This window comes from Plasmopara halstedii (genome assembly GCF_900000015.1).
Source record: "Plasmopara halstedii genome assembly, contig: Scaffold_2956, whole genome shotgun sequence".
In the NCBI taxonomy this organism is placed as follows: domain Eukaryota; phylum Oomycota; class Peronosporomycetes; order Peronosporales; family Peronosporaceae; genus Plasmopara; species Plasmopara halstedii.
In genome coordinates, this window is record NW_020189861.1 from 699586 (window position 1) to 721156 (window position 21571).

Genomic DNA, 21571 nt, shown 5'->3' on the forward strand with positions numbered 1-21571 from the left:
TAAGATGTCGAAGGCATTATATCACTCATACCTGGCAGCAGCTCCTTATAACGAGTTTCGGCAAGCAGAAATCCTTCCCGTTTAATCTCTTTCGCATTCAGTTCATGCTCCACGGTACTCGGACGCTTCATCACTTCTGTAGCCCATGTCACGTTAGTACGCGCAAAGAAGTCGCGCAGATTTTCACCCATCTGTGGTGTTCGAGCAATATCGTCCAGACCCAATTGCTCCTGCAACTTTTCCATCTCTGCACGAAGAGACTTACGGTGGCTTTCCTTCGTCTTGACTTGCTTACTCTTTGACCTTTTCTTCAATTTTCCGTCATCGTCTTCATCTTTGTTCAATATAGCCATCGCTCGTTCCACTGCTTTTGTCTTCTCCTTTTCTTCACAAAACTCTTCATTCTCTTCATTCTCTTCATCTTCACTAACTTCATCTTCGTCATCATCGTCATCATCAGAAGATTCCTCAGTCTCGCTTACTTCACCTTTCCAAATCTGCAGCGACATTGTGCCAGGCAGCACCTTTTTCCACTCATCAAGTCGCTTTAGATCCAAAGACCAACAATCATCCAAAGTAATTTCTCGATCACCATCTTCAACAACACCACCATAAACGTAAAGTGTACTCCCGCGGATCATCAGAGCTGGATTTATGCGTGGACATGGGGCTGGAATATTCAACTCATCGACCATTTTGCTCTCCTCCCCCACAATGAATTCTTCTTCCTCCTCTTTTTTCTCTTCAGCTTCACTTACAAATGATTGGTCAAAGTGTTGGCACTCATCTTTCTCTTCATCTTCCTTGGTTTCCTCATGAGCATCTTCAATGTACACAATATTTCCCTCGTCATCCACATACCCAAACTGTTTTTCTAACATCGCATCAAAGTCTTTTACCTCTTCTTTTTCACTGTCACTTTCATGACCTTCCAACATTTTGTCTTTCTTCTTTCGTCGACGTTTTCCATCAGTCTTCTTCCCACGTAAATTAAACTCAAACCAACGTCTTCGATCCATGTCATATACAAACAGATCGTTGTAAAACGTGGATTCGATAGTATGGCGCCGCTTCTCCTCATCAAAAACACCTCCAAATAGAATAAACCGCTGTTTATGTACTGTCACTGCAGCACCACTTCGTGGACTTGGTGCCTGACCTTTTCGCGAGAGTTTTTCCCATGTTGGTGATTGTCGTTTTAATGTTGGAGTCAAGTTCAAAGCCCAGAGATCTGAATACACTTTACCTTCGGCTTTTTCCCCAGCATTCTTAACTTTTGCATAACCACCGTAAAGAAATATGAGATCTTTTGATGGATGGACAGCCAATTGACAACCACTTCGTTCAGCCGGTACTTGTCGATGGGGAGCATAAACTATTTTTTGCCACTTGAGCTCCACTAGATTAAAAAGATAAAGATCGTTAAACCACTTGGTCTCGCGAGCTGCTTCGTAAAAACCTCCAAACACGACCAAAAAGTTCCTCCAGACCACCATCCGATGTCCACTTCGAGGTGATGGTCCCCCTTTCACTTCAAGTTCTTCCCATGCATTAGTCTTAAGATTTAATCGCCATAAATCTCGATAGTGATGAAATTGGTCCGCAGTAGCAAATTCCCCTCCAAAAACGTATAAATGTTCTCGGTATACTGCTGACTGATGACTACATCGTGGCGGTGGCGTATTTGGTGAGCTTATACTTTTCCACGCAGTCTCTCGAACCATTTCTGTCTCATCGTTCAATGCGATTCCATCAGTTATGTCCAACTGTTTTGCGTCCAGATTCCACTTAAATACATCATTGTAACACTCATTAACGTCACCATCGAAATACTCACCACCAAATAGTAACATGTCGCCTGAAGGTAGTGCAGAGAGTGTAAAATTTGCTCGAGGTGTCGGCTGTTGCACTGCCTCGATGATCACTTGAGTCCGCTCGGCATCTTTCTTGCGAAATTCTTGCAATATGAGTTCAATGTCACCTTCATCTGTACCTAAAGCCTTGCGATCTTTTTTTGCACCCTTCGCGCTCTGTTTGGCTTTCTTGACTTCCTGTCGGTGCGCCTTGGCCACCTTGTCAGTGCTGCTTTTTTTCTTACCCATAAGTTTGACTCGTATTTTGATAAAATAAGAGTACTATATTACAGAATCGTTTTGGGTGGTCCACATCAAAGTGGCTTGCTTTTCGCAAAGAAAAGCATGACGAGGTCAAGATCAGGTCTCCACCAATTTTAGCTGAAGATCACCAGAAGTACACTTACAGGGGTTACGTGTTGTCCATTCAATAAATGAAGGCTAAAAATTAAGTGTTGAACACACCAGGGTGCGTACCATATTTTTGTGTACATATGTTGTCCCTCGCACATAGAGCAAAGAGTAGAAACACCAAAGTACTGGAAGTAATAAGTGATGGGTCTCCGTAAAGGAAAAGTCGGTGTTTGCTTGTCGTAGTCTATACATTGTATATGGTTTATCAGTGGAGATAGAAAAATATCTTTGATTTTGACCGAACTATTCTCTAAAAACACTGGTAAAACCAAAGCGCAATGTAAGTACTTAGTTACTGTAACGGTTGGTTCTATCCCTTGGACATGTACGGGCCTTTCTGTGCGCGCATTGGTAACTCTCATTGCGAAGTCCTTTAGCACTTTTTGCCAGTTTGACGAATCTCAATAGGCGGTAAGAGTGTTATGAGAGCCGTTAAATTGTCTGCCCACGAGATAATCAATCACTCCCAAAAAGCTCCTAGATTGTATAGTCTTGATAGAAAGGAATCAAAACGACACAAAGGCCGAAAATAACAATCACTCGCCTAAAGCCATTAGCCGACTGTGAAATGCGCTTGTGAGATATCTTCGTGAATGCCTCAACCACGAGTTGGTGACTTTCAGCTCTCTAAGGACAGAATCGAAAAAAATCCGCTTAGGTAGAAGCTGAATTTGGAGATGAAATCTGGTATGCTTTGACGGAGCAACAGCGCGTTGCGCTGGAAGACTCCAAGTTAGCAGGCTGCGCGGGATATAAATAGGCAGACACCTGCAGTTTCTTGTCACAGAGGTAGACTTAATCAACTTGGAAAGTGTCGGAGTGACATCTGTCGCGAAATCTGCACCTTTAGCCAAGAGATTCGTGTAAAACCAAAACCCCTTTTACCCACCCGTCACAAAAAGTGAGAGTAGGGAGTCTACAGTCTGTATGACAGCAGGCCCTCTCCAGCAGTTACCACCTTCAAAAAGGGTCTTTCAACAGGTTACCATTCCATTTTACATTATTTGAGGATAGAGTGGGGGTTGTAATGAGTGTGGAGTACAGCATCTTTTTCGCGAGGGTCAATTGGAGTACGGGTGTGGAGGATCCATGAGCGCGTCACAGGCTATGAATTTCGTCCATACCAAGGAGGAAAGAATGCAATCTTCTTGCTGCCGAGAGATTAGCAAACGTTAGCAACAAACATCTAACTGCAACCACCTTTTGTAAAGCGCAAGCACCACTGCTGACATGTTGAAGATACGCGATACGCGCTTTCAATTTGCGCATTTGACAGCGCAGGATCCCCACACGTACCGCTTTGTGCGATGGATGGCGTCTGCGATGCAAGTGGGGGAGGAGTTTGGCATCTCAAATTGGTACAATCGATTATGCAAATGTGACGCGCAAGTACAAAAATGCCCTAGACTCATTCATCATGAGTCGTGTGAATGTGATCACATGGAGACGATATTTTCAAGCTTGGGAAGCTCAGAGCCATTATCTCGCTCCATCGATCCATTCTGAATAGTGTTATGCCAAGGAAGTGCTTACGCTATCGACCTGCCAAGCTGGCTAAGGACCCATCCAGCGCTCAACAAATGGACCCTCAAACCCTACCATCGCGACCACGCATGTTCCAACCTGGATGTAAAGCAGTCTCGTTCGTAGGTGACTTAAAGCCACGACTTCGGCATGAGTTTCGAGGCTAAAATCACTGACGCCGTCGCCTCAGCAATGCCTCACAATGATGGGAATAATCGGTAACGCCGAGATAGCTTGGCAGGAGGGCCCGGATCATCAGCGAAAGCAGCCGCAGCGGGCGAGGCAGAGCCTGCTCCAATACGAGTTCACTCCGATATCGGGGATACTCATGAAGTGTGCTCTTTCATCAGTCGGTTTCAAGACAAGAAAACAGAAGAAGAAGAGTAAGGGACAGCTTTTCTAAGCGGGGTCTGTCTTCGGATCCGTATCGAACGCGCGAACGATACTGGGACAGTCGCGACGAATACGAGTACAAGACTCCCACGTCTTCTCACTCGCTGGGTACTACAGAGAATTGATCAAGAGCTCCTTCTGACCGTGGAAACTCCTCTCCGCTACCACGTTCATAACGCGGTAGTATCGATTACCTTGTCGATCGAGAAGAGGGAAGGTGCCTGGAGAGGACGTCCCCTTTGCTTCTTCTGTGGCTGGTCCACAGACTTAGTCCACCTTGGAACCACATTTGACGAAGGTGGGGAAGCTTCTCTCTCTGACTAACCAGCGGTTGATCGAGTTGACCGACCAGGTGTCGTGTGAAGGATAATCGACAGGACGTTCGCGAAGTTCGCGACTTCGCATGGCGTCTTGGAAACTCGCTGGGGTGCATTTGGAAATTGGATCTATTGTTGCAAGCCATTCATAGAAACTGGCGGAAATCCAGTAATATCTTAACCGAAACGTCCATAGAAAATTTAAAAAAAAATGGTAATAACAAAATCCATTCTGCGGGATTTTCCGCACAGAAACTTCTCAACACATCATCGACATCTCGGTCGGTGCGTTCAGTTTGCCCATGGTCTCCGAGTGTACATATCCAAGTACCAACAATTCGGACCAATTCTTTCTAAAAGGCCCTCCTGTATCGAGTATCATGATCAGAGACGGTGGCGTCTGGCAACCCGTTATTGCATAAAAAACGTGATCAATGAACACCTTTGACATCGATGGAATCGCTAGGCGGAACGTTGCGAGGCCTATTAATAAGGACGAGCACCCCAGTGTGGTTATCAGCATCCTCAGGAAAGCCAAACATAAAGTCATGATCAACTAACTTACAACAGTCAGTGGAAACGGGAAGACTCTGTAGCAGAACTTGCATGTGTTGCGCGCTCTTCACGCGTTGAAAGATGATTTCACGTATCGTGCCATCCACTTGTACATGTGGGTCCACAGAAATTGGTAGGTATTCCCACATTAGATATGGCCGGATATCGGCGTATCATGCACCTCGTACACTATTTTGTACTTCGAAGCATCGTTGTGGGGGGCCACAATCTGTGGCTCGTCGTCACGTGCAACTTCATAGCGAAGGAGACCATCCTTCCATTCATAACGATGCAACCTTGATTTCAAGCGACCAGAAAGCTTGCATTGAAATTCCCGATCACTCGATGATAGTGTCTTTATGATCAAATCACACTGCTCATTCCCAAAATACGCTCGACGTGTCATATCGAATAGATCGCTTTCGATTTAGTTGATATGAGATCACTCATAATTAGGACGACGTGACGATGCGTCTGCCAGCACGCTCAGTTTCCCTGATTTGTATGTGACCGTGATGTTGTATTCTGCGATAAATGACAACCAGCGAGCAAATTGCAGTGACAAGAGAGACGACTAAACTGCAAAGCGCAAGCTTATCTGTGTAGACGGCAAACGGAGGTGAAGTTAAGAGGTGAGCACAAAACTTAACCAGCGCATTTTCATCGCTAAAACCCCCCCTGTCAAGAGCAGGGTACTTTTTTTCAGCTGGCTTCAGCTGTCGCGATTGAAATGATACGACAAATTCGTGTCTATTGGTTCTTTCCCAATAATGCACAACCGCCTCAAGCTCTTTGGATTTTGTGGCAGTAGTCACTCTACGATTACTCTGACCTTTTCAGGGTCAGCACGAACACCGTGTTCACCAACATAACAACCCAGAACCGGTAATTCGTTAGCACCGAAACTACACTGTGCAAGATTCGCTTGCAATGAAAGCTCGCATACATTCTAGCGCCGAACAGAGGTGCTCCAAGTGCATTTCTTCGGTAGATCTGCCATCTTCGTACTCCGAATGAACACAGCTATTGTCAGAATAGGTTTGCGCGATGCGTCGTAGTGGTTGAAACGGATGGGAGACCAATTGATTGAACGTTGCTGGGGTATTGAATAGTCCCTGTGGCATCAAATCCATTCCCATAACATACTAAACGGCGTACTTACAGCCGTCTGAGGGACGTCCTCCATCAAGATTTAACAATATCCATCGTCCAGATCAAGTACACTAAACTATATATAGCCGGGTATACTGAGGATGATGACATCTTTACGCGGAATCGGTGTTTGCTCGGGAGTAGTCTATGCTATCAACTTGTTATAGACGTGGACGATACACAATTGACCATTGGTATACGCACACAAAACGTCAGTGCGTTGTGAGATGACTTGCTCTTCCCTACCGACCCAGCAGCATGCTAACCTAGTGGTATACTCACTTGTCTCACGCGACAGTGGCCACTGTCGAAGCACTGCATGCTTTGAGCCAGGTTCACGATCAATTTTGCTGAACTACACGTTCGAATGTAAGACCAGAGGGCGGTTTCGCACCGAGGACGCCATCCTTGTATTCCAGAAAAAGTGAATAATAAGGATCACTTGGACACTTTCAAACAGCCGATTCTCTGTGTGACTTCACACACATTCGAAATTCCCCGAAAACCGAATCATTCATATTTATAACTATTCATGAGCGTAATTCTGCCGAATCTACCTCTGACTGTAGCAACACGACCTATGCAATGCCATCACACTTGAGGTCGTGTGGGAAGTCATCATAAGTGATTTTCTCGAGCTGCACCAGCTCTTCGGTGACAAAAGATCATCCTGGTTGGTGACTTCACAGCCAGTCGTTTCATCCACAAAACGTGGACCAGCATATTCCCATGCTATAGTTTCATCATGGGGAGTAGTGCGCTGGACAAACTCATCCGCGGACTCAACCGCATCCAGAGCAGAAAATTAGTACGCGATCAACAAAAATCCGTTGATTAATTCACATGTGTGTGACTGGTGGAAACATCACATTTGTGATCAGTTGTACTTACTGACCCGCAATTCGATTCAACCACCGTTTAAGTGGGAGTATTGGATATCCAACCAAAGTCGATTCTTTTGACTTTCCATTACACACATGTCGACGACATTCTTCTGTCTGGAGGGGGGCAACAACCGGCTCATAGATTCATTTTGTTGGACATATCACGATGCCAACCACGTATTTAACTTTGTTCAAATGACCGATTCTGGCAAACATTTGATCTATCATCACAATTCCCTGAGTATCCACCCGTGGTCACTCGTTATCCGTCGCCAATCGGTTCATGGCTCATGCTTCTCAGGCCAGGTTCTACTTATAATCAGGTCATTCCGTTTGTCCAACCTGAGAACTGTGATTACTTCCTCCTTGAAGTCTTGAATCTTTAGTTGAATATCATCCATGATCTTCTTTGCGATGACTACCGCACCTGCAGCGGGGTTGCCGTAGCTCCTTACTTAGAGCTCTATGCTAAGGTCACCGACCTTACGTTCTTTCCAAGAACCAGTACGAGGGTCGCGGATCGCGGATCGCAATCCGCTACCTCCAAGTACTAAAAGCCTCAATTAAGGTAAATGGACGCTTTTGTTCGAAATTGAAACTGAATTTTACTGTTTTAGTTGCGGCAGAACCGCCAATATCTAAAATCTAAGGCCCCCTAATGTATATTATAATACCTAATTATTATAGCAAAACCTAATTAATATAGAAATATGCATTACTACTAGCAATCCTGCCACATGGTGGATTCATGTTACTTTGTAGCCACATCACTGTGTGATTACACTAATTTGTGCAATACACGTCTATCTACGGTCGCACCATCTTGTGCGACCAGCCATTCATACAAGGGTACGTGTAAATTTGTTACAGCACCAGTGACCAGCTTCACTGAGACAAAGTCATTGCTTCTATCTAGTGCATCCAAAAGCACTAGATCATTTCCAGCAACATTTTGCTTCCGCGCGTAGTTGCGCGATGCGCCGGAGTCAATCATAACTGAAAACAGACGACCGTAAGTCTTTATACTCGCTGTGGCCACGAGAAGGCCAATCCGACTCGTGTCATTAACGCTCGCGAGTGATCCTACCACCATCTTATAATTACCCCAGTAGGGTGCCACTGGGTTCCGGCGTTTCCCGAATACTTCGCGATAGTGGCATCGAGTGGCTCGGAACGATTACGACGAGAACCGTATTGAGAGGATCGTCTCGCACGTGGACAATCACGGCGGATGTGACCAAGTTGCTGACCTTCATAACAGCGGATTTGCTGCCTACGGACAATCACCGCGCTAATATCCATTGATTCTGGATCCCGGTAGCAGCAGTCACTGCTTCCATCAGGTTGAATGATTGGCCACATGCTTGGCACTGTCAATAGTCCTCACGATTTGCAATCATAACTGCATCTTTCAGAGTTGTCAGACTCTGTAGGATAACCATAAGTGAGTTTCTTCATTTAGCTAGTGACCCTCACTCCCTCTGACAGTGGTTCGCTTGCCATACTGGCACGAAGCTCAAGGAGCTTCTGTACAATGTGCCGCTGTCCTGACGGCATGACAAAAATTTCACTCGTTGTCGAATACCACATTTTGCGAAAGGAACATCCATTCCATGGCCTTCTTCAAATCTTGCCATGTGGCAAAATAACCTGGGCGATTGACTTCCCATGTCATCGCCCAATCCTTCGGATGGCCAATCAAATGCGACACGGTAACCACGAGATTAAGCCATCGTGAAAGCGATGTTCATAACTTGCTACCAAAACGCAAGCTTTTCATCTTCGTTTCCGTGAAAGCTTTTCACCTTATTTCTACGGGACGTTTCGTGTGTGTCGACGGTGTTACCACCAGATGACGAAAATGGTGTCGGTAGGTCCTGTGATGAATATTATAATAATCGCTGTCTGAAACGCTTATGTAAATGCAGAAATGCTACATATGATCTGTTGTACTTTTCACCTACACATTGCAATCGTATACATACTTGCCATTTGTATACCTGCTCTCACGTCTTGCATTGTGAGACGAAACATACTATGCATCAGGCTTCAAACCTCCATAACTCCCCCAGTCCCGACACAACAGAATTGATAGGATATACAACTATACAGGGAGTACACTTAATGCTCAACACACAAGTATGATGGGACGTGGTCCAATACACATTGCCGGTGATCTATCTGACTCCTGAGCTCGTTAATGGAATATTTGACTACCAGACTTGGTCGCTATCTAACCACATGCATATCGCTGATGTCAGTCGCCTGACAGAGTGCGATGTGATTCAGTCAATTCAGATACTTACGCTAGCTGTCAAGATGCAAATTAATTTAGTTCTTGTGATCACAGCGCAGGAGCTAACGTTCGATAGACTAACGGATAAAGTGATTGAATTGTCAACCGCGTCGGTTGTCGCTATCATTAAAAGAGACAGGAACACATCTTCTATTCTCTTGGCTAACCTTCTTGAGAGACTGTGGACACTTCTCAATCACGATATAGCCGGAATCCATTTGACTAATCAGTTTGAGAGTTTCCCCACTATACTTGCTCCTAGTCATCATTTATGAGTTATCGTTAGTGAGAAAGCTGGATTTGAATATCCTCGCTAATGCTAAGAGTTGGTTAGTTGTGCATCCAGTGACGATAATCATACATCTTTGATTCGCTTGCCCTTGTACGAGATCGAACGACACATTATCTGTTGGGAGTATACCCACTTTTTAAGAAATGTAGATTGATTTAAGACCCCACCTACCAAGATATTGTTGGTATGACATTACTTCGATTGTTTTTCTATATTACAGTGCTTTTCAAAGCTCTATTCTCCATCGATGATCCGCACAAACAAATGATTCTTTCATTCATCGGAGCTAAGATCTAAATTTATCATCACTCTTCATTGACTTCTTGTGTGAAAAAAAATAGTGGGCGGAAGTTTCGATAATGTATTCATACCACAGCGCTCTTGATGTTACACTTGAATACACTATCCAAAATGCAATTGCACATTCCTATTCCTTGAAGTAATTTCGTCATCCTTAATATCTGTTTTGTTAGGACCGACCTCTATCCTCCCGTAGAGAGATTTAAGCTACCGGAGCTCACACCTTTAGGATTTAGCTTTCTCTAGCGCGGGGTGCTGGTATCTATCCGCAGCTTTTAGGACCGAATACCTTTCCCCTCTTTACACTATGAGGCTGTTTTGGTCAGTAGGGGCTCTTTACACCCTACCTAAGCTGGCAGGGCGGCCACACCACACATGTGTGATTGCTCGTCCACTTCAGTGACCTATCTCCGGACGATGGGTATCGAACTAGGTAACTACCGGTCCCAGACCAAGCTACAGCCCACTAGAGCCAGGATCGCTGATCGTTATCTGTAAAGAATGCAGGTTTTTCAAACCAACAGCTGGTAATGAGCTGGTTTAAGAATTTTTCTCACATAGAAATGTCGTTCTCGCTCTAAGGTGGCGTCACTGCTGTCGCAAAAGAAGGATTCAGGAATGTTCTCGATGGTAAATTACGGTATGGAAAATTTGCAACTGATCATCAACACACTCTCTTCACCTGATCAACAATCACGGCATTTGAAAGTCACGAAACTAACAAGCTCTCAAGCTCAGCGCGGTGGACAACGATGGTTCGCCTAAACGAATTAGCAGGCATTGTCTTCTTGTGGTCTGTGACGGATATATCCGGCGGTACGATAATTAAGCGATTACCGGCACACAAGGCAATCTTCTCTCAAGTAAATATTCTCGCACGATGGCTTTAGTAAAGGCGAAACTGACTTAAGAGCCAAGCATGTACCAGAAGTTCTCGCAAAACAGACAATACATGAGGTTCCTCTTCATTACATGCACCATGACGGTCTGTTGCTCGACGCTTTTAAAAGACTATTCTTTGGATTTATACAGGTTGTGCTGAATGGCGTAGTGCGAGATTTGAGCCCAGCGACATGATGGATTTGTATGTTGGTGTCAGGTTGCTCGGTCTCTCTGGACTCGCCACTCGGTGCGAATTGTAGCTTGTTGAGCTGCTTTCTCAACTGGATGTCGCCTCACTTCAAGTATGCGAGGATTTTGCAGAACGATACGATGCTCGCCAAATTTATTTCATTTGTTAACGAGTGCTACGACAGCAGCAAATATAGCGAAGAGTACAGCGCTTTTTGATGCTTACTAATGGTAATAGACAAAAGCAATATCTCTATTCCTTACAGAAAAGGCCAAAGAAACGTAGTAGTTAACCTTCAAGTGATTGACTAACTCCAGTAGACATCTCAAAAGCTTCTTGAATCAGGATAGTCAAACTATCTCTTTCAAATATTAAAAAAAGCAGCTCATGTTTCCATCGTCTCGACGTCATGAACAATGTTTGATAATGTGCATGGACTGTACCATTTCTACCTGTCAAGTCATGCGAGGAGATCACACTTTACACGACAAAAATCGCGAGTATTTCACATCCCAATTCTTAGCAGCAATCCTTCGCGTATTTATGAACCTTGTTAACACAAAAATTCGCTCGATCACATCTTTAAAGCCTCGATATACCGTCAAAATCTTTGATGATCAAATCGAGATGTAGCTCTTTAAAAAGGCGATAAGGGTTGGCTGTGGTTTGAAATGAACCATAGAAAATTGAGACTTTTCCGTCTTGGCGGACCTTAGCGATTCTTGAATGAGACGAGGAATGTGAAAGGGTCAAAGCTAAATGATCGAAGTTCACTTTAGATGCGAAAAAACTGTAAACGTGGCTTGGAAAGCACTTGGCGCATCAAATGTGGACAATACTATTGCAATCACGCAACGATAGAAATCGCACCGAAAGTTACCGAATCGAGAACAAACACGGATAGGCGGCTTTAGTATTTTTCAAACAATTGCAATCGGACAGTCGAGACAGTTGAATCAAGTGTTGTACCTACAAGGTGAAAGTTCGCGCTTAATTAATAAGTGGAAGCAGTATTTGTCCCGATCTCTCTCTCAAGCAGCAATCAAATGATGGACACCTTCTGTTCGTTGCGTTTGTGTCTTTGTAGGACCAGAGACCGGCGTTCCATCATAAGAAATTACTTCGTTTCCCGCTGTGAAGAAATTGGACGTGATTGCAATATCTTCTTGTCAATTAGTAAAGGAGCCACTATGTATGAGGCAGTGAAGAAAGGGCAATAATGTCAAAACCTTGTTGTCATGTCGAGAAGTCCTTACGATCCGTGAGTCGTACCTTCGTTACTACCACATGGTTTAAACGCAATACTATCATCTTTGTATATGTCCGGGTAGAATCGTAAACATGTAGCTTTGTTTTTAGTATATTGTTTATTAAGAAAATTATTATATTCCTTACATAGAATCCAGCTGTCAAAAGTATGTATTGGAAATTTCCTGTGTAAGAAAATACACTTGGGAATATTACCTCCTTAAGGGCATCCATCGGTAATGGGCACATGAACTTCAGTCTTTTAATTCTGCCTCCCACTCGATCGACGATTCACATACCTTGCGATTTGCAGTCTTCATTTAGGTCGAGACATCATTCATCGAGACGTTCATATTATTACTGTCTTCCATGCGTATCCAGTCCGCAGCAGCGGCTAGTGTACAAGCTTTGCTACAGGAAAATGCCAACTGTGTCGCACATGTGCTACAATCCAACTACTTTAATCGCATAGCTTCTCCCTCAATTTCGGAGAGTTGGGAACGTGCTGCGTCACGTCCTCCAATCAATGTCAGTCCTTACGTACATACACGTGACTGTGGTGGCCGTCGCCGTTCAACGGCTGCTAGCTGTCAGGCTGTTATTGGTACGTTGCATGATGCCATGCACGCTCTGCATGTGGATGATACGAGCAGTTACCGTCGTGTTGAGAGTGAACTCTTTGGCGCTGATTTACTCTTAGATGCTTGTGTACTTGACTCACTTGTACCAAGGACGAAAGAGACACCATATCGCTACGTTGGACTTAAACACGTGAAATATCGCTCATTAATTGATGATCGACATGCTGAAGAATTTCTTTTAATGGAGACTGTTGGACGTGGTGTTCATCCTGTTTCGAATTGCAAATTTGTGTTTAAAATGTTACGATCTGTTGATGTACCTGAACGAGAATTTGAAATGAGAAGCGCAAATAGTCTTCACGCACAATTGCAGGTACATCGTGGCGCTATTCACGCCATGTTACTAGTACTAGCTGAAACGAATCACCGTGGAATACTCAAGATGCAACTTTGGCTTGATGTTGAACTCACGAAATGTGCCGATCCATTCTACGGAGCTTTCTCTAGTCTACATGATGCCTACAGTCTATCGATTCGGTATCGTCAACTTGTTGAACAGTATGCGGCGACAAGTGGTGACGCTGCCAGCGCTGCGTCAACTAAATCGTCTCGATTTAAAATTTTGACGTCACGCTCGAATCGTGAACGCAAGTGTCAGACTTGTCAACGTGCACTTGGTTTCTTTTCACGAAAAAAGAAACATCTCTGTAATGTGTGTGGAATCTTTGTTTGTTCTTCATGTTTATCAACTACATCGTTTCAAGGCTGGAAACTCTGTGGTCTGTGCTATCAACGTAACAAGCATCTAGTTAATCGAACGCGTGTGTCTAAACTTTCGTCTCTCGCGTCTGGATTGGGTGGTACGTTGCATTACATTACGCGAATTGGACGCAGCTATAGTAGACAGCGAGACTCGATATTATTCGCGACAGCTGAAGCTGCTGGAGAGCTTTCAGTGAACCCACTTCAAGACACAAAACAGCGGACAAATGAACGCTTTGCGACGCGAGAATCCGCGAGAAGACGACGTATTGAAGACGATGAGATGTTGTTTGATCATGATACTAAGCCACTTGCCAGGAGTGTCATTGGAATTCGTCAAGTGCATAGTAATGAAAGTCATTCTGACTTCGGCTTTGCAGGAGTCCATCGACCTCATTCTGCTCAGAACCAACTCAGTATGAGTCAAGGACCTAGTGTACGAAAGAAAACGAATCAAGGACCAAGTGTACGGAAGGAGAATTTGAGGTTGTCGCTTCTTCAAAAAGGCAGAAGCTCATATGATCTAAACGAAGAGTTGAGCAAAGAAGTACGTTCATCATTCTTTGACGGGACGGATGGATCTATTCGAGCTAGTCAAATGGGCACCAATCGCGTTCAAATCACCCGAAGTGGCAGCATGACTGACCAGATTCTCGAGTCAGAAACTTTGTTGGACGTTAAAAACACTAGCGATAGTACTAGTGACGGTTCCGATAGCACTGAGAGCTCTGGTAGTCAAGAAAGCTCTACTTCCAAGACAGAGATTCAGCGTGCAGCTCCACAGCGAGTACCAGCTCCATCCTCCTCAAAACAAGAGGAACAACCCCGATTGAGTAACTTTCCTCCTCGTCGATCGAATCACATGCACAATAATATTGCTCGATCACGCTTGAGCAACTCAAGCAGTTCATCGCCTTTCCTTCTAAACTCTTCATCATCTTCTTCATCACATAAAAGCGCATTTCACGGCTGGGCATCGGCTTCAGCTGGCCCACGTATGGGATCGACAACAAGCATTTCTTCAAGGAGAAAAGCAAAGTTCGCGGGTGACGATAATCTTGTGTCGCCGTCTTGGCACACGGGTCTAGATGATTTGAGTACTCCTACGAAGCGAACGTCGAATATATCAAACTATGACGAGCAACCACAGCAGACTCGCGTCTACGAATGGATTTAAGATTAAATTGCTTTAACCCCGACGGTAGGCATTTCTATTATATCTGCTATTGTACAGCTCGTGCGCTTCTGCTATTTAATAAGGCATGAAACGTATCATCTTGTCGTTGGATGATTCATTGCTTTTATACAAACGTGAGGTCATAATGAGATAATAGACTTCGTTACAACTAGTCTTGACATTTCAATTTATTGGAATCCAACAATATTGCTACGAATATCAAACATCTCGACACAACACGAAAGATTAGCGAGAAAGAGTCGCAGGTTTTACAGTGCCAGTAGCTGCTTCCCCATCGGTTTTATTCGGTTCATCTTCCTTCACACCTTCAATGTATTCAATTTCTGACCGTGCCTCCATCATTGATGTAAAATCTAGTACAAGAAAGACAATATTAGTCCAATAAATTCTTTCATCATCATAAGTATTGCGTACTTGGACAAGAAACATTCTTAGAACCGTCGTAGCTCGCCATTGTATTTGGGTTTCCAATCGCACAGCGCAACTCGCCATGCGAACACGTAACAGACATGGCATTGTTCTCGTACGAGACGAGCGTGTAACCTCGATGCTTCATCATTTCCGTGCCGTATTTACAACAGTCCTTACTCTTATCCAAACACTTTGGAAACGTATACTTGGTCATGGGTGATGCACAACACAGAGCTAACAGCATTGCTGCCATAAGGAACACACTTGACGCTCCATTTTTCATTGCGATACAATTAGTTTTTCGTGTCTTCGGAATAGTTGGAAAGCGCAGATGAACAAGTCGTACAATTGCGTCAGAGTCTGACTATACATTTCATACTGTAGAAGTAGGGACACAACTTCAAATGTTTTCCAAGATTTGTCATGATATAATCGTATCGTCGAACGATGCACCATGTGCTCTCCTCTATGCACTCAGTCCACCGAATTACTTGCAAGTTTCACTATTATATGAGGTATAGAATATTCAACGTGATTACCATCGATGAAGTGACTGTCCAGTGAGTAACAATACCTGACTGAACGTGTTACAATCGCGAGTGGTAAAATCGTGGACTCTGGTATTCCCGTTGCGTCGATCGCAACATTTTTTCAATGATGATCGCGGGCAAAGTATGCTTTATCGTACTAGTAACATTAACATTGGGATTCGCACAGCAAGAGAAGAGCGATATCTTTCAAGAGACTGTCACGAATGGAGCAGATACGATGAAGTATAAAAACTGCCAAGTCAACGGTGTGCACCTTCGTCATCGTAGTATGAAATACTATGGAGAAAATGCTTACGTGGCATGTTCACATGGTAAAGCTAGTTGCTACCTTATTGAGCGTGTACACACCCACGCAACGGAAGTCGCGTGTCCTCTTTACGACTTGCAAGAACGAATTGATTTTGAGACTGCACTTCGTGAAAAGAAGGAGAAAATCAAGCAACAAAGTCAAGATGAAGACGAAAGTGACGATCGTCGTCTTTCATTAGTTGTCGTATCTACAACTCGTATTTGGGATGGTGGTGTACTTTGCTACCAATATAATCACGATTATCCGTTTAAACCAATTGAAAGAGAATACATTTATAAAGCAATGGGCATCTACGAGAATAACACGAATGTTCGATTCGTGACAACAGCGACGTGCAAGAAAGAGAAGATGAAGTTCTGCGATTCGTGTGCCAATTGGGTCGATTTTAAACATCCACCTACTGGTCGAGACTGTAATTCGAGCATTGGTATTACAGAGGAAGGACCACAGATCATGAATTTGGCTGGTCGCTGTTTTGAAGTGGACGATGATCTCAAGACTGTGTACGGATCAGCCATGCATGAAATTGGTCATTCGCTTGGATTATACCACGAACATCAACATCCAAAACGTTCAATTGGTATTTTTTGGGAAGAAATTGACCAGAGTATCTGGGCAGAAATGAGTATTCGAGATCTCAGTGTTGGTGGACCGTACGATCTCGATAGTGTCATGCATTATCCACAGACTTACGGCTTTTGCCAACCAACTTATTGCGATAAAACCGTCACGAAGAATTGTGTTCCGAAAGGCACGACGTTCTGCAATCTCAATGACGATCAATGTACTGAGATCACGAGAGAAGTTTGCAATGAGGCAGCTACCAAGGCGGTCGGGCAGCGAAAATACTTGAGTAAAGGTGACATTGCTGCACTAAATGAATTGTACCCTACACCAGCCTGGCCATCGTCGAAATCGAAAATGCGTGAATAGCGTTTATGGGGTTTGTGTCACGTGATTCATATTTGAGTATCACATGTAGTCTAATTAATCAGCGAGAACAAGCTGATGTCTTTACTGTTCGTACGATGAATATTTTTGATGGAAAGTATCGATTGATGACTAGCTAAGTAGACTGCATGTCGTGCTCTTTCTTTTCATTGCAGCTTTGATATCAAACATTAGTTTCAGTTTGACATCACAGCACTTGAAAAGTGACTTGAATTCTTCTAACGTATTCATCAATCCTCTTTCTTCAAAGCTCCGTCAAGTGATAAAAGAGAGTATGGAGCTGTTTGGTACGAAGACAAATACATCGAATAAAGTGCATGCTGATATTAGTCATTTAAACGCTAGAAAGGTACAGTGTGTTCCTGTATGATTGGCACTATCGATAGCAACTTTACAATGGCGACAGAATTGGCTTTCTCGATCGCATCCCACAAATTAGACATGTGGCTTCAAATGAATGATGCAGAACCCGCGAAGCCACATCTTCACTTGTGATAATTATTGCTCGGAAATCTGATGTCGTACACCATTTCGTTTACCTTTGACTAATCCTTGCTACGTCTTTACGATCTACAATTGTTTTAAATAGTTGTGATGTCGTCAATCAAATTGCTGCCATATCGTATCCGTTCTTCTCAAAACTTAAGAAATGGGCTGTGCACTCTTCTTCTGCTTCACAAATGAATATATTTTCTAAGCGCTGTAAGAACCCAGAAGACATCGAGCGTAAATTCAAGGCAATGCACACCATCTTGTCATTCGCCAGGCAGCATGTACACCAATAAATAACCTGAAGGCGATGAAGTCTTGCTCTCTCTAGCTGCACATAATAGATACACAACAATGCTAGTATCTCTTTAAAATAGTTATTAAAAATTATCTTTCACAATAGTAATCGAGGCTTAAAGAATACTTTGTACTATTTCTACTGTAATTTTCATCGTTTATCTTTTCAATGATAAGATTATCAAATGCTCTCCTCCACATGTTAAGGTAAAAGCGTTTGACATGGTATAGTACGCAATGTGTCTATCCAATCTGGTAGACACGACCATACACTACAAAAGCAGATGCCTAACCGAATTTTTGTAATCACCTTAATTCATCCTTGTAGCATACTGACATTTTTGCATTATCACATTAAGCGGGAACGACAACAAGATGATGAGTTGTTACGGACTAGTGACGCTATTGGCGATAACAACATTGGCGAGTGCTCAAAACGCTGCACCCTCCAGCTATCCAACTGAACAGGATAATGATGGTGGGAAATTTGACAGCGAAGACTGCGAGATCAATGGCGTGACGCTGCGGCACCGTAGTATGGAATACTATGGAGAATTTTCATATGTCGCGTGCTCGCACGGTAAAGCTTCCTGCTTTCTCTTTGAACCTGCAGACGACGAAGCTTCAAAGGTGGCGTGTCCTACTCAAAACTTTCAGCAGATGATTGACAAGGAGTCTGCATACCGCGCTCATGAGAAGAAAACGAAACAAAGAGTTGATAGAGATGATAAAGTAGGTCTACGCCACCTATAGCGAGTAAGTATCTTCTCTTTATGTACTTCTATCATCATTAGTTTTTGACAAGATAAACAAACATTATCTGGACAAAAAGAATAAAACACTCTTATGTACTACGAACCTTTCTTTTGTGCGAAATACAATATTGTGCAATGTACGAAATTTACATTATAACTTTGTGTTATTGTGAAAGTTCACTAAAATATTGGTATTTGGAAGGAGAGGTTCGGGGATTAAATGGGCTGCCAGCCGCTTGTCGTATAATAAAGTCTCGCCCCTAGTTAAGGCGTATGAGCCTAACCTCTTTGCAGTTGCTAATGCGGACTCGATGAGCCAAGCTTTTTCTGTGAGATGTGCACAGCAATTTCGTGGCAGTGCGAGATCAACCTCTGTGCGCTTATGAGGATGCGTTATGTTGAGTCGAGGCTTCAATGCACGACAACCTTATTGCGCCTGGTAGTATTTGTAGTCAACCACACAACTTGGGCATAGTAGAACTGTACCCTTTGTAATGATAGAACACATGAGTTACTACCCCGGGACACCTAGACATACCTGGAAAGTTTATGTGTGCCTCTAGTTTGGGTGCTTCAAAGAATTAAGGACTCAAGGGCTAGATTCAAATTTCATTCTCCTGGAAACGCTCACATGTCTTGATAATGCGCGGAAGCGATACTTCAGGAGCGCCCAGTGGCACCTACTGCCAGGCCGCTGATGTTGAGCATCTAGCCGTTTGACGGCCGGGACAAAAAAATCTTTCCCAATAGACATGTGAAGTTGAGATGACCATGAACTTGGCCTTGTTTCAAACAGAGCAACAAAACGTCGAAAGCCGCACCCAAGAACGGGCCAAAGCAGTACATCGGTAAACGAGGCGTTATCAGCGTGGGAGAATTTGAATGATAGATGTCGTGAGTGTTTGCACCGCCTAAAAACATTGTGTGTATATGGAAAATTTGAACTACTTGTCCACCCGGCAAAGGAGTCGAGATCTGGCAGATATTCCCGGGAGGTTAATAAAGCTATCGTCACAATAGCGTCATACCTTCTTGCGCAGGAGGTGACGGTTACTATTTTTGCGGAGGGTCTTTGAACGAATGCGGCTCGCATCAAGAACCTCCGGATCCGCTATACTTTTCTCGAGGATGTAGTGGGTGTCGCATTGATGAAAAGCCAACGTTCGTGCCATGAGAACCTGATGGGGGCTGTCAGTAAAAGCTCAATGAGCGCCCAAAGCGGCGGGCTGTAGCCACGGTGGCGTGAAATTATATCGGTTTGCTGCTGTACAGCTCCGCGGTACTTGCGGATGATTTATCTGTTAGAGTACAAAACATCTGCATCATGCGTGCGTCTTTCGATTTTGCGTGAAAGATGTGAAGTGTCAATCTCCAGCGCAACGGTAGCTGACGACTTTCGGGTGGAAAGAAGGTTAGTCCCAGTAGACGCAGGGTGGCCGATTAAGAAAGAATTGCGTTATGCACCTTGTAGTGGTCGCGGTCGATGAGGCTCAGCCCTTGTAGAATGGCTTTCTCTTTGAATTATTAGAACCTAGCTCTCAAAACCTGGGCTTTTGGCTGTTGATATCACTGACCCGGATGTTGCAAAGCCGTAAAAGATTTAGAAGCGTCAGAAATTGAGATTAACGCATGACTGTCGAAAATAAAAGACATTCGCGAGGAACAACGATGCCAAATACAGGTACGATATCTGTGCGTCTTGCGAGGTGAGCATTGTTCAAAAAGTCGCAAGTAAAGTCAGATCTTAAGGATAAAATTAATGACTTTGACAGCGTGAAGTGCGGTCTCGTCCTGGTCCTACATTAAAGAGAAATCCATCCTAGGTATAGCATGGCTGGGACTGATGAGCTATGGATCGACTGGATCTGATAAAGCTAGGTACCACGCATTATTTTTCCGGTGGAGCTCTTCTGGAGGAGCATTGATCCGCCACTGCCACAAAACAATATTATATATTGTGCGAGGACGAATATACGATAGCTTCAATGCAGGATATTGTACGGAGTTATTAGCAATAGTTGTGCACGGTGATCAAGTAGAGCTTGGAATGCAGAGGCGGCAGTAAGTCGCGTTCTTAGGATAAGAAAAAAAGAAACGATCGTGCTGATAGTCGGGACGAGAAGAAGCAACGGTGCGTCATGATCTTCTACAGATTTTGCTGGTAGATGGTTTAACAGCTACAGGCTAGTATTTTATGCTATAGCCAGTGGAATGTGACGCGACTGTGCGTCGCAGCCTAGCTAGAGGAGATGAAAGGCATCTGAATCATACGAGTCGAAAAGCTAGGGTCCGATATTGAGATGGGCGGCGCTGATAAAACGGCACTGTTGAGTCAGCATGACTGTGTGGTGTCTTCTCAGGCGGAGCAGTGAAGACCGACGGGTGAGTGACGAGAAAGAATTTTCTCTCGAAAACGGAGCGATAAGAGATGTAGACTTTCCGGAAAGGGCTATCATTGATCTTGAATAATTGTGTCTGAAGTAACAGTACTGATTGAACCGGAAAGCTGAGATCATCATAGATCATTAACGAGACTGTCGTTGAGAACACTGATAAGATCATGCGCCATTAAAATTGACTATGATCCCGGAACCAAAATGTGCATCAAACGACAATGGCCCTAATAAAGGAAACAGCGTGATGTTTTCCTGTGCAAAGCACGGAGCGGGCTGGATGAGAGAATAACTGTTCTTACTTGGCGCCGACATTCTGCGCCAGAAAGCTAATGGCAACCGACTAGTTGTGTATGGTATGATGAGCTAAATGCAGCAAATACTTCCGGCGTAGACGCCTATTCTTAAAAGCATATATGACAGCATGGTCAGTGGCCTTTTGTTTGTTGGAAACAAGTTAAGTCTTCACCTAAGTAAACCAGGAAGAGTTATAAACTCCCAACCATTTGCATAACTACATAGCTAAACGCAGAATATATTCACTTGGAAACTTACCTTCAAACCACCAGGTCC

General features: G+C 43.9%; 7 protein-coding genes across 7 annotated transcripts in view; 4 read left to right on the top strand and 3 right to left on the bottom strand.

Moving 5' to 3' along the window:
• The window catches only part of PHALS_06242 (Protein containing repeated kelch motifs), a gene marked incomplete at both ends in the record, with an annotated part of 2229 nt that extends 127 nt beyond the window's left edge, over window positions 1-2102 (bottom strand). Inside the window, one exon of the mRNA XM_024719494.1 lies at window positions 32-2102. Within this exon, the coding sequence (XP_024584787.1) occupies window positions 32-2102 (2071 nt within the window). The remainder of the gene's footprint in view (window positions 1-31) is intronic.
• Window positions 2103-3194: 1092 nt separating this feature from the next.
• Window positions 3195-3443, top strand: PHALS_06243 (uncharacterized protein; the record flags this gene model as incomplete). Its single annotated transcript, XM_024719495.1, has 2 exons — window positions 3195-3248; window positions 3312-3443. The coding sequence occupies 2 exons, from the start codon at window positions 3195-3197 to the stop codon at window positions 3441-3443; spliced, it is 186 nt and encodes a 61-aa protein (XP_024584788.1).
• A 6446-nt stretch (window positions 3444-9889) lies between these two features.
• Window positions 9890-10132, bottom strand: PHALS_06244 (uncharacterized protein; the record flags this gene model as incomplete). The annotated part of the gene is made up of 2 exons (XM_024719496.1): window positions 9890-9973; window positions 10052-10132. The coding sequence occupies 2 exons, from the start codon at window positions 10130-10132 to the stop codon at window positions 9890-9892; spliced, it is 165 nt and encodes a 54-aa protein (XP_024584789.1).
• A 2537-nt stretch (window positions 10133-12669) lies between these two features.
• PHALS_06245 (conserved hypothetical protein) lies at window positions 12670-14820 on the top strand (the record flags this gene model as incomplete). Its single annotated transcript, XM_024719497.1, has 1 exon — window positions 12670-14820. One exon carries the CDS (start codon window positions 12670-12672, stop codon window positions 14818-14820), a length of 2151 nt encoding a protein of 716 aa, XP_024584790.1.
• A 246-nt stretch (window positions 14821-15066) lies between these two features.
• On the bottom strand, window positions 15067-15535 carry PHALS_06246 (uncharacterized protein; the record flags this gene model as incomplete). Its single annotated transcript, XM_024719498.1, has 2 exons — window positions 15067-15194; window positions 15256-15535. 2 exons carry the CDS (start codon window positions 15533-15535, stop codon window positions 15067-15069), a joined length of 408 nt encoding a protein of 135 aa, XP_024584791.1.
• Window positions 15536-15909: 374 nt separating this feature from the next.
• Window positions 15910-17046, top strand: PHALS_06247 (metalloprotease family; the record flags this gene model as incomplete). The annotated part of the gene is made up of 1 exon (XM_024719499.1): window positions 15910-17046. The coding sequence occupies one exon, from the start codon at window positions 15910-15912 to the stop codon at window positions 17044-17046; it is 1137 nt and encodes a 378-aa protein (XP_024584792.1).
• Window positions 17047-18049: 1003 nt separating this feature from the next.
• Window positions 18050-18603, top strand: PHALS_06248 (metalloprotease family; the record flags this gene model as incomplete). Its single annotated transcript, XM_024719500.1, has 3 exons — window positions 18050-18057; window positions 18179-18277; window positions 18345-18603. 3 exons carry the CDS (start codon window positions 18050-18052, stop codon window positions 18601-18603), a joined length of 366 nt encoding a protein of 121 aa, XP_024584793.1.
• Window positions 18604-21571: the final 2968 nt, after the last annotated feature.